Here is a 12286-nt window from a genome sequence, read left to right as displayed (position 1 = left end):
GTCTGTCTGAGGTTTCTCCCTAAAAGGGAGTTTTTCCTCACCAATTATCGCACTAAATGCTTGCTCTTGGGGGAATTACTGGAATTGTTGGGCCTTTGTAAATTATAGAGATACCTCTTGTTATGATTTGATACTATAAATAAAATTGAATTGAAATGTTTTGAAAAACATTCAGGTTTAAAAACATTGCAAAAACAAAATGATTGGCTTGCTCGTTAACATCTGTGTCTTGTGTGTGCTTTCAGATTGTAAGTAAACTAAAGGAAGAGATCGGAGCCATGGAGAAAGAACACAGTGAACTCCAGCAACATATCACCAGGACTGACTGGTGGTGTGAAAACCTGGGGCACTGGAGGGCTACTATCACTACTGCTGAGGTACTGTAACAATAAATGGCTGATTTTTACTACTGCTGAAGAAACAAGCTAGCCATGACTAGGGTTGGGTACCGAACTCTGTACTTTTTTTGGGTACCGACCAAATTACGTCGGTACTACCGAGGACCGATTCACTTTAAATCAAACGGTACCAAATTTCGGTAGCTGAGAGCGCGTAAACGCAAGCTTATCTGTCCTCTCTGCATATTGACAGAGAGCAGAGTTCCGACACGCACACACACACACACACGCAGAGGTGCGGACGGAGTAAACTCGTCGGCTCTGCAGTTTTGTTGAAGTCACAGTGAGTCACGTGAAAGTGATTTCAAGTGTGGTTACAGTTTTTCAAAACTTCACGCAGACAGATATTAATGGCGAGGTGAAAGCGGTCGCGGTGCTGTTGATTTTACACGTCATCTGAGACAAGTAGGCACAACAGTGGTTTCTCTGCCCTGGTGACTGACTGACAGCCTGAGGTTGTAAGGCAAGGCAACTTTATTTCTACAGCACCTTTCAGCAACAAGGCAATTCAATTACATTCCTTTGCACTTAAGTTAGTTCTCCATTAGTTCAATGTTGAAAACAGAGCAGTCACCAAGTTTATTCTTAAAGGTTTGTGTCATTATGCAGTCCAAAACTAAATAATACTTCAAAATAGGATAAAACATGTATTTCAGTAGAATCAGTAGTGAAGTGTGTGCATTGGTGTAGGTGAGTGTGTGGATAGTAAAAGAGAACCCAAAAGACCACCCCAAGCCAAAAACAAACCCGGCTGGCTGTGAGGACAGGGAGCCTTGATGCTGGCAGTAGTTACAAGTCCTACTGGAATCCTTTTTCTTCCAATTACTAGACCCAAACTGCTCATGTGACACAAAAGTTTACCAGTGCACTCTGCAAAAACATTTATCAGTCACCTTAATATCCTAGTTCCCAGCACATTTTTAACAAATGTTCCTTCATACACTGATCTCATAACTCCACTGAAGGAATGGATACAAATCATCCAGTACAGAGCCCATATTCAATGTCTTAACATCTATTGCATGACCACCTACATTTAAGACCAACATACAAACGTTACCCCAATTACCAGTAAGCGTGCCAGTGGCGTAGGAAAGCCAAAACCCAACTGGTGCTAGTTAGGTAGGTGTTAGTTGTGTAGTCATTGAGACATTTGTGTGTGAAACTATATGCATGTGTATGTATTGCAGGCTACAGAAGAGGGTGGTGAGACCGTAGCTTGTTACAGTGTGTGTGTTAGCCTGGTAGAAGGAGAGGAGACGGCCAACAGTCGCTGGAGCGTCCAGAGGAAACTCACTGAATTCCAGATATTGCATCGCAAACTCACTGAGGTAACACAATACCAAATCTGCAAGCATCTGGATAGGATGGATGGTTTTCTTTCTTAACATCAGTAAGCAGTTATCACTGTGGATACTATGTTACCGCTAGTTGAAAAATATGTGACTGTTGTCTTGCTGTTCTAATTCTTCAACCCCAAATCTCAGTCTCTGTTGAGTTGACGATGGATTTATTGCAGATTACACACACATACATACAAAGTAGAGACTGGAGTCCCTTTGCACCGTGTCCAGTCCCCCACAATGAGTTCACTGTATCAACATAAAGTGGTTTAGATCTGATGGCACTGAGATCTGGAGAGGTGCTTTTTCCAACCTGGACCCTATTTTCCTATGTTTTTATGTCTAAGTGACTGATGGGAAAAACAATATTTGACATTGGTCCAGTATTAAGCAAGATTGCTGCAGTCGGCAGCGGCGAAACAAGCTACAATGTAAGTTAATAGGTAAATTATGGCTTGTATTTACGTTCACAAAAGTGCTTGTTTTGCCGCTGACAGGCTCAGATTAATATTCTAAGTGTCTGACAACATTATGGAAAGGATTTCTAAGGAGCTTGACCTTTCTGTTAAAGACTAAGATCCTTTTTTTAAACATAAAAACATCAGCGAAATTGCGTTAGCTAAAGCCACCAGACTCCATGTAAATAAACATTTTAGCATTGTAAAATACACTTAATTCAAAGTCGACAGAAAAAACTATGAAAAGCCGGGTTTGGGTCGTCGTTCCACTTTTCCATCCATCACAACTCTAGGTTTGTTTGAAATAAACACATAGTTTACTGATTTACATGTGAAAATATGTTGGCTCTATACACGCTAAAAGTATTGTTTTGTTAAATGGAGTCTGGTGGGTTTAGCGCTAGCAATATCAGAGCTGTTTCTGGTTAAACAGAAAGGTCTCAAAGAGGTTTTAAAGGTCTATCTCTTTAGGGATCCTTTCCATAATGTTGTCCGACAGCTTGTCAGTGACAAAATAAAGCGCTTTTAGTGGACCAAATTGACAATGCACATTTTCCCCATAGGGGTAACATTTCAGCCCTGTCTGTGGATGCCGGTTACAGCGTTCGCGCTTAATGCTGGACCAATGTCAAAGATTGTTGTTCCAATTAGTCGCTTACACACAAAAGCATAGGAAAATAGGATCTAGGTTGAAAAAAACCCCAGAAATTACCCTTTAATGCACTATACTATATTATCTTGATAGAATGAAGGAAACCATATGGAAATGCAATACAAAATACTTTAGTTTTGTCCATCTCTCATTACTGTGATATCACATTTCAGTCTCTGTGCATCTGTCTCCTTAGTGTTTTCCATCATTGAAGAAACTCCAGTTACCATCACTCAGTAAACTTCCTTTCAAATCCATCGACCAGAAATTCTTAGACAAGAGCAGAACTCAGCTCAATGCCTTCCTCCAGGTAAACATGCAAACACTACACACTGTATTACACTTGACTAATATTATTACTAACTTGACAACAGGATAACTTTGGTGTTTTCACACTGTCTGCTGTAATTCTTACACTTAAAAGTGCTTCTATTTATACTTCCAAATAAGCTCTTGTTACTTTGAACATAAAACCACATGCATTTAAATACACTAGAGCAGATATTCAAGGGTACTTGCCCAAGGGGTACTTCTGCAGGGGATATACAGAAAGAAGTAGTTCAAGAAATCATCAAATCAAATTTTCATTGCTATTCTGGCTCCTAACGATCACAAAGACAAAGTAATCGAGAGAAACGATTATTTTGCACGTTCCATTTTGCAAGTAAACTCTTATTTTGTCTTGTGTTCCGAAGGGGAATCCAAAAATTTCAGAAAATGATTAAGGGAAATTTCACAGTTCAAGGTGTTTTCACTGTTGATTGATTTGTTTAAATGTTTCACAGTTTTTTAGTTTAATAAATGCAACATCTTTCCGAAAGTCAATGAGTACTCTTGTGAAATAATCGTGATGTTCAATATCGACCAAAACAATTGTGATTATGATTTTTTTCCATAATCGAGCAGACCTACTAAGCGAGCAGAGAAGTTGAAGCAATAAGCTACAAGAAATGGAAAAAAATGGTTGAAAGATTTGGAACCACTGCACTAGACATCAACACCCAGCTCCATCCTCACACTGCCTCTGTCTAGTTTATGATACCAGCTAAATAATGTTGATTGTGTGTGTCTGTGTGTGTCTGTGTGTGTCTGTGTGTGTCTGTGTGTGTCTTTGTGTGTGTAGCGTCTGCTGACAGATGAGCGTTTGTGCCAGTCAGAGGCTCTCTACGCATTCCTCAGCCCGTCCCCAGAGCACCTCAAGGTAACCAATTTCTCATACTTACATTTTAAATAAAACAGGGCTACTAATGCAACAGCATCACACAGATGTTACTAGTTCCATTTGACTCCCTTGCTGCCGCGGTGGGGGGGGATTAAATGTGAGCTGCACTTGACAACTGTAGATGGTAGGCTGCTGCAGAATGCGTGAATCCTGTTGACATCATGGTTAACAGGATTTTAAGATTTATAATAGAATAATACGGCATGGCCGCTCTCCGTATTTCCGCTCGATGTCATGTCATACAAAGATGTATGATATATTACATTCATTACAATTAAGAACTGCATTAACAAGCTGTGTTTGTTCATTGAGGTCAGTTTTAGCAGTTGAGGTTTTAGATTAAAGATATCTGAATGTAATGCAGCAGCTAAGGGACATTGTGAAATATGTACACAGTCCTCTACATGATCTATTGAGCTGCTTTTAACTCAATACATGATGACACATTAAAAATTGATGATGTGACTCTTCTTCATCTGCTCTGGGAATGCCCCATGATTCAGAACTACGGGCTAAAGGTTCATGATCGCATTGGGAACATTACCCGGACTAGCTTGGAGTTCTGCCCGAGGCTGTATGTATTAAATGATCCACAAATGACATCGTGGTTGGAAATCAAATCATTGTGAGAAACTGGAGGAAGTCAGGAGAGCACTCTTTCCAGGAATGGTTCATAGAGCTGGCAAAAGTGGCTTCTTTCGAAAAAAATTCTCTTTCAACTCTAAAGACAGGACTGAGAAATATGTGGCAAAATGGGGAGATTACTTACAATACTATACATTGCTGCTTTGGACAGATCAAGATGAGAACATGTTGCTTATTGTTGTAAGACTATACATTTGATCCATTAGTGTTTTTCTTTTATTTATTTCTTTTTCTTTTATTTCATTTTATAATCTGATGTCCATTAAGATTTGTTTTGGTTTAATTTGGTTTAATTAGATTTTTTTTTTTTTTTTTTTAAATCATTAATAAGGGATACATATGGAAGTAAATCTGTTTCATTGGATATTGAAAATAAAAAAAGCCATTGAATTTATAGCACTGAATATTCATGCATTGGAATTATGTATCTGAATTTTTTGCCTCTAAATTTTACAAATGTTCAACAACTAATTCTCACCTTTTATTTTTCTAAGTTCATAAATTCAGAATCCAAAATTCAACACAAAGAAAATTCAATATACCAAATTCACCAGCTGGCTGTCACGTCAGACTGGAGCTCCTCAAGTCCGACAACATGGGAGCAAATGTGCAATTCGCCATAAATTTTTGTAAAAATGCCCGTATTCAAACTCTACACAGTTGATTTCTCGCATGAAAATGTCTCAAAAGTGAATTTAGTGGTGAAATAGCAGACGAAAATTGTAAAAAGTTTCCAGTTGTTGGCTGCTGCTACTATAGCAAACTCCCGATCTAGATTCTAGAATCGATTACTTTTCCTTGGGTTCCCGGATGTTATCACTGAATTTTAAATTTTAAATTGAATTGTTGGGTCTTTGTAAATTATAGAGTGTGGTCTAGGTCTATCTGTAAAGTGTCTTGAGATAACTCTTGTTATGATTTAATACTATAAATAAAATTGAATTGAATTAAACATTACATTTTACAGCTGAATTTGGCCTGTTGAATTTGAGCACGTTGACAATATATAGGCTATTAGTTGCATTTTAAACATTGTATTTTGCATCTGAATTTGTTATGTTGAATTTTTTTTACGTTGAAGTTTTGATTCTGAATTTATCAACTTAGAAAAATAAAAGGTGAAAATTAGTTGTTGAAAATTTGAAGAGTAAAATTCAGAGGCAAAAAATTCAGACACATAATTTCAATGCATGAATATTTAGTGCTAGAAATTCAATGGCTTTTTAATTTCATTGTCCGTTGAATTTAACAATGTTGTACAAAAACTAATACTAATAAAAAATAATACTAATTACAAAAAAGGGATGATTTGTTGTTCCCTTGAAAAACTCTCTTGAGAATTCCCTGTTTGTTTCATCTGTCCTCATCTTGCTCTGACCTGTTAGGAGCATCAGTATTAGTATGATTCTATACAGTATATTTTTATAGTGATGATATCTTGTTCAATGCTCGAAGGTGATGTCAATCCAGAAGAAATCGTCTTTCTCTCTGGCCTCCTTCCTGGAAAAGCTACCCGGAGACTTCTTCTCCCATACTGAGGTACGGCAATCCTTCTCCACTGTTAAAGCCACAGCAACTCGTGGACTGTCTCAGCACTCCAGCTGTCGTCTATCCTCATTCACATTGTGTGTGTGTGTAACTGCTGTTTCTAGGAGGAGGCTGATGATGACAGTGACTTGTCGGACTATGGCGATGAAGCAGACGGGCGGAGAGACGCCCTGGCTGAACCCTGCTTCATGCTCATAGGAGAGATCTTTGAACTCAGAGGAAGTGAGTAGGACACGGTTGTCTCTTTAATCACTGTTGCATTTGCAATATTAGAGATGTTCCGATACCGATACCAGTATCGGAAAAGCCTCCGATACCGCCTTAAATGCTGGAATCAGTAACGGCAAATACTCTTACGCTTATGCACCGATCAGATACCACGTAATTCAGCCCAGAAGAAAATCTACTTTTAAAGTAGTTTGTTTAGGTTCTTTTTTCCCGTTATGACTGACTGTCAAACTGGGTAATAAAAGAAAGTTCTGTGGCGTTCATTGATTGTGTTTGTTCATGTTTCACAAAGGATTTTTACTTGAGCAAGGCCGTACAACAATGATAGAAATCATATCACATCGATACAGGGATAGCAGTGTACAGCTTTTAAAACATAATCAGTATCGGCCGATACGCAAGTTCAGGTATTGGAATCGGTATCGGGAAAGAAAAAATGGCATTGGAACATCTCTAATCAATACACAAAACAAAAAGTCTGACATGAAAGAGATCGAGGCCTATATAAAGACACTAAAATTGTAGGTTACACCTGTCTTTTTGGGACCAAATCATAAATTCCGACTGCATCTGAGTGAATATATCTGATGTGTTTCCTTCTCTTACTGTCTGTCTGCTCAGTGTTTAAATGGGTGAGGAAGACTCTAATTGCACTAGTCCAGGTGACATTTGGACGAACTATCAACAAGTAAGTTCTGCAAGTTTGCATTTTGATTACCTATGCCTAGGCTGTCACATTTTGTAAACGTAAGGAATAACAACTAAACTACGTTGTAGAACTGACTTTGTTCCATTTATTCACGGTGTCTCTGCTACCTTATTTGAGTAACAAGCTAACAGGCGACTTCCTATTTGTCGCTGTAGTAATGTTATTGCAGGTAACTGTCTTTAAAAGGCAACAAACAGCCTACTAGTTAACAACCTACTAGTTACAGTACATAAGAACCCTCCCGGTTTTATTGACATATTTGGGAAGGCATCTCCAGTGAGCATGTTGGTGTGTTTTATTAACCAGTTGTACTGTATAGTGCTCGAGATTCTACCTGTTATCACTCATACTTAACTTCATGTTTTCTGTTATCTGAGGTCAGCTATGAGGCTAACATCTTCTCTGCATTATTTCAGACAGATCCGGGACACGGTAAACTGGATCTTCTCTGAACAGATGTCGGTGTGTTACATCAGTGTGTTCAGGGACACCTTCTGGCCCTGCGGGAAGTTGGCGCCACACGTCAAGGTCCGAACTGACATTGAACGCAGTGAAACTAAGGAACGGGCTCAACAGAAACTACTTGAAAATATCCCAGGTAGCAACTGAAACCCACGTATTACATGTACGGTGTCAGGATTATGTCGTATCCCGTGAGCGGGATAAAACATGCTCATGGGCAAATGATATCATTTCACACGCGCAGACTACTCTTCGCACATCAATTCTCAACAACCCAGTGAGGTAGAGGCAGCTTCGAGTTTGAAACAAAACATAGGGAGAGGCAAAGAATGGCACCTGCGTGTATACAACTATTCAGCAAGCGCACAGAGCAGCCAGCACACGCGTCAGAGCGGCTTCTTTAGCGCTGGAGGGAAATACACGCTCTTACTCTTGAAATGGATTTTGTCCTTGCGTGAATGAAATTTGGGAAATCATTTTATTTGCTTTGGAGCATGTTTTTTAAGATTATTATTTGTTTGTGTGTGGCATTTTAGGCCTTTATTTAATATTACAGCTTAGACGTGAAAGGGGAGAGAGAAGGGGGAATGACATGCATCAAAGGGCCGCAGGTTGGAACCGAGCCTGCGGCCGGGACTGAGCCTCTGTATGTGGGGCGCATGCTCTACCAGGTGATCTACCAAAAGCGCCCTGTGGAGCATGTTTTATCGCGCTTGCGAGATATGACATAATCCTGACGCCATAAACATGCCCTGTAGATCTTAAACCTATGAACATGTCTGACCTCTTTACTTTGTTTCAATATCATCTTTTATAACAGATGCACTAGCAAATTTAGTTGGCCAGCAGAATGTCCGCTACGGAATCATCAAGATCTTCAATGCCCTGCAGGAGGCTAATGCCAACAAACATCTTCTCTATGTAAGAATAATACATACTATGTCAGACAAAATGTCAAGATTTCATACAGTTGATTATATAAAATGTAACTACAGCCGCAAACGTAATCATTTGTCTCACTGTCTCAGGTCTTGATGGAAATGTTACTCAAGGAAGTGTGCCCTGAACTCAGCGCGGAGGTGGACAACATGTGAACACACACACACACACACACACACACAGACACACACACGCAGCGTCTTTGGATCTTTCAGGCCTATCTGTAGCTGTCCAATCATAAACTGCCAAGCCAAACTAGGCTAGGGAGATGGCCTTTTGGTTCAACCTCAGACAGAAAGCAGCTGTGTTGGTCAGAACTGAGACACATGCTGATTCTGTCGGTAGAACTTTGCTGTGAAATGATGAAAAGTTGAGCTATGACCAGACTTAAAGGGGCTGCTGTTTGATTTTGTTGTAGTACAGATCTAAACTTGTCTGTTCTGAACAAGGAGAAATCCACATGGAGCCTGACCTTTTCCTATTTGGGCAGCCGTCTAACTAGACAGATCACATTTATACCTGGAAGTCCACATTCACACAAGAACAAATTGTATTTTTGACATTATGTGACTCAAGTGTACAGTTTTTTTGTTTTGTTATTTCAATAGCACTGAAACATCAGATCTGTACCACAACAAATATTTAGTTCCTGTGTAAATTATGGTGGTATATACATTACAAGGCAGAGTAACAATTTGTGAAAGGAAACAACTTGACCGTTTGGTCATCAGTTTATCTAAAGACCTTGATTTAAATGCAGCAAAGACAGTTGAAGTTCAGATTTCCTGTCACCCTCTGAAGGCAACCAGTGTGTCATTGCCCACAGAGCTGTGAACATTCCTCCTACACACAACCTGAGCAACAACACTTGTGTTCTGTGATTCTCGTTAAGGCTTATAATTGTGCAATATAATGTTGTGTAAAAGTTATTGTGATGATTTTATTTATGATTATTATTGATAGATTTTATTTTTACCACAAATTGTTTAGAGAGCGTTTGTATAAGCAATAAACTGCAAACAAAAAGTGGATGTGGCATTTTTGTTTTCTTAAAATGGTCTTTGAAACAAGATTTGCTAGAATTAAATATCCATTAAATATCTTGTGAATATAAAATATCAATATTATTGACACCGATTTTCCACTGAAGCAGAAGACTGCAGTCTAGTTCTAGGGCTGAATCCTTTTTATTTATTTTTTAAAAAGGCCATCCCCAGTATTCTTCATATTTTAATTGAACCCTCCTTTGACTTCCATTTGTTTAAAAAAAACAAAAAAAAACAAAAAAAAAAACATACATATAAATAAATTTATTTTTTGTAACTATTAGATTTTTTCTCTCTCACAAGTGATAAATTAAATAAAATATAAATCTAAATGGGGAATATCTTTGATTATTTTTTAGGTTTTACAAGTCTCACAAGTGATTGATGAAAAAGACCTTACTTTGCTCTCCCAAGAAGTTTAGTTTAGTTTAGTCTACCCCCACTTTTCTGAAAAAAATATAACATAAAATAAATTATTTATTTAAATTATTTGTCAAGGCTGCTGTACGTCATCTGTAAGAGGTGCCCCAGACTCTTGAAGAGGTTATGGAAACTCATCAAGGTCACTGGAGAAGGGGAAAGGTGGCACAGCAGTGGCGACACGCAGAGGGTGTCTGGATTCCGAAGGAGGAGAGCTCAAGCACCATTGAGCAGTTCAGAATCATCTCGCTCCTCAGTGTTGAGGGCAAAATATTCTTTAGTATTCTTGCCCGACGCCTGACGGAGTTCCGTCTGAGGAACACGTACATCGACACCTGTGCAGAAGTGGGGAGTCCCAAAGATGCCAGGATGCGTTGAGCATACAGGAGTTGTCACCCAGCTGTTACATGAGGCACGTGAAGGCAAAGGGGATCTCGCCAACCCCTACGGGTCAATCCTGCATAGGCTGGTGGAAACCTCACTTGACCGACACCACTTTCCAGACAAGATCAAGAACCTCATACTGGACTATTACAATTATTTTACTTTGAGAGTCACCTCTGGAGCGGAAACATGCATTTCATCATCTTGAGAAGGGCATTACGACTGGATGGACTATTTCCGTGATATTGTTTGCCTTGGCGATGAATATGCTGGTGAAGTCAGCAGAGGTGGAGAGCAGAGGCCCGCTCACCAAGTCAGGCATAGGGCAGCCCCCCATCAGAACATTTATGGATGATCTGACGGTGACCACATCGGTTCCGGGGTGCAGATGGATCCTCCAAGGGCTTGAGCATCTCATCAACTGGGCCCGGATGGACTTCAAGCCAGCCAAGTCAAAAGCCAGTCAAAAGCCAGTTAAAAGTCTGGGCAAGATCTACGACTGCACCCTGAAGGACACCGCAGCACTCCAGACAACCACCAACCAGTTGGATACCTGGCTGACGGCTGTGGACAAGTCAGGACTGCCAGGGAAATATAAAGCCTGGATCTACCAGCACGGCATCCTGCCCCGACTGCTCTGGCCATTGCTGGTCTATGACGTGCCAATTACCATCGTTGAATGCTTTGAGAGAAAAGTCAACTGTTCCCTGCGGAAGTGGCTAGGCGAAGCCTCAGTGACATTGCCTTGTACGGGAGGAAGAACAAGCTGAAACTGTCCTTCAGCAATCTGATGGAAGAGTTTGGTAATCCTCAGCAGGCATAGAGGTCAGAACCGGCAGGAAGTGGAAGGCTGAAGAGGCAGTAGACCAGGCTGAGTCACGGCTGCGACACAGTGAGCTGGTGGGGGTAGTGCATCTGGACGGGCAGGACTCATGAGCAATCCAAGACCTTGCTTCAACAAGGCCCAGGGAAAGGAAAGGCGGATCCAAGATGAGGGCCGAGCTGGGGTGGAAGAAGCCCGCTGCAGTAGGACAGTAGGGATGTGGCAGCAGGGGGCATGGACCTGATGGGAGCAGGCGGCAGACTGGAACATATCGTGGACAGAATTGTGGAAGTCTGTGCCACACCGGATCAAACTCCTGGTTCAGCCTGTCTATGAGGTCCTCCCCAGTCCATCCAACCTCTTCCGCTGGGGCTTAGCAGACACACCACTATGCCCACTCTGCCAGAGAGGAGATTCATTGGAGCACATCTTGAGCTGTTGCCCAAGAGCACTGGGAGATGGGCGCTACCGTTGGCGCCACGACCAAGTGCTGAGGGTCATTGCAGAGGTCATTAGCACTGGGATCACTTGCAGTAGACACCAGCAACCAGCAAGACAGAACATCGCCTTTGTTAAAGCCGTGGAGAAGCCACACCAGCGCCTGAATCAATCAGGGGGGCTGCTCGCAACAGCACGGGACCTGCAGCTGAAGGTCGACCTTGGGAGACACCTCAAATTCCCAGAAAACATCGCAGTGACCACGCTCAGGCCAGACAATGTTCTGGTGTCAGAAACAACAAGGCAAGTGGTCCTGCTGGAGTTGACTGTTCCCTGGGAAGACAGGATGGACGAGGCTTTTGAGAGGAAGAGGGCCAAGTACGAGGAGCTGGCAGGCGAATGCCGAAGCAGGTGGTGGAGGACCCGGTGCAATCCCATCGAGGTCGGGTGCAGAGGATTCGTTGGCCAGTCACTCATCAGGGCCCTCAAGATGCTTGGCCGAAAAGGCGTCAAGATGGCTGTGGATCAAGCGGGGCAATCCGTGGATCATACAAGCTCATCGCCTGGGTGA

The 12286-nt window shown here is 41.2% G+C and overlaps 1 protein-coding gene and 1 pseudogene across 2 annotated transcripts in view; both read left to right on the top strand.

Moving 5' to 3' along the window:
* The window catches only part of snx25 (sorting nexin 25), a 26312-nt gene extending 16679 nt beyond the window's left edge, over positions 1–9633 (top strand). For both annotated transcript variants that reach the window (XM_031279989.2, XM_036005899.1), the window contains 10 exons: positions 246–377; positions 1589–1729; positions 3048–3161; positions 3975–4052; positions 6174–6257; positions 6371–6488; positions 7116–7182; positions 7620–7801; positions 8486–8586; positions 8694–9633. In XM_031279989.2, coding sequence (XP_031135849.1) covers positions 246–377; positions 1589–1729; positions 3048–3161; positions 3975–4052; positions 6174–6257; positions 6371–6488; positions 7116–7182; positions 7620–7801; positions 8486–8586; positions 8694–8759 — 1083 coding nt within the window. In that variant the 3' untranslated portion in view covers positions 8760–9633. The remainder of the gene's footprint in view (positions 1–245; positions 378–1588; positions 1730–3047; positions 3162–3974; positions 4053–6173; positions 6258–6370; positions 6489–7115; positions 7183–7619; positions 7802–8485; positions 8587–8693) is intronic.
* On the top strand, positions 8931–12286 carry LOC116036538 (annotated as a pseudogene).

This window comes from Sander lucioperca, chromosome 1 (assembly GCF_008315115.2).
Source record: "Sander lucioperca isolate FBNREF2018 chromosome 1, SLUC_FBN_1.2, whole genome shotgun sequence".
Classification (NCBI taxonomy): Eukaryota; Metazoa; Chordata; class Actinopteri; order Perciformes; family Percidae; genus Sander; species Sander lucioperca.
This window is presented reverse-complemented; position numbering and strand designations above follow the sequence as displayed.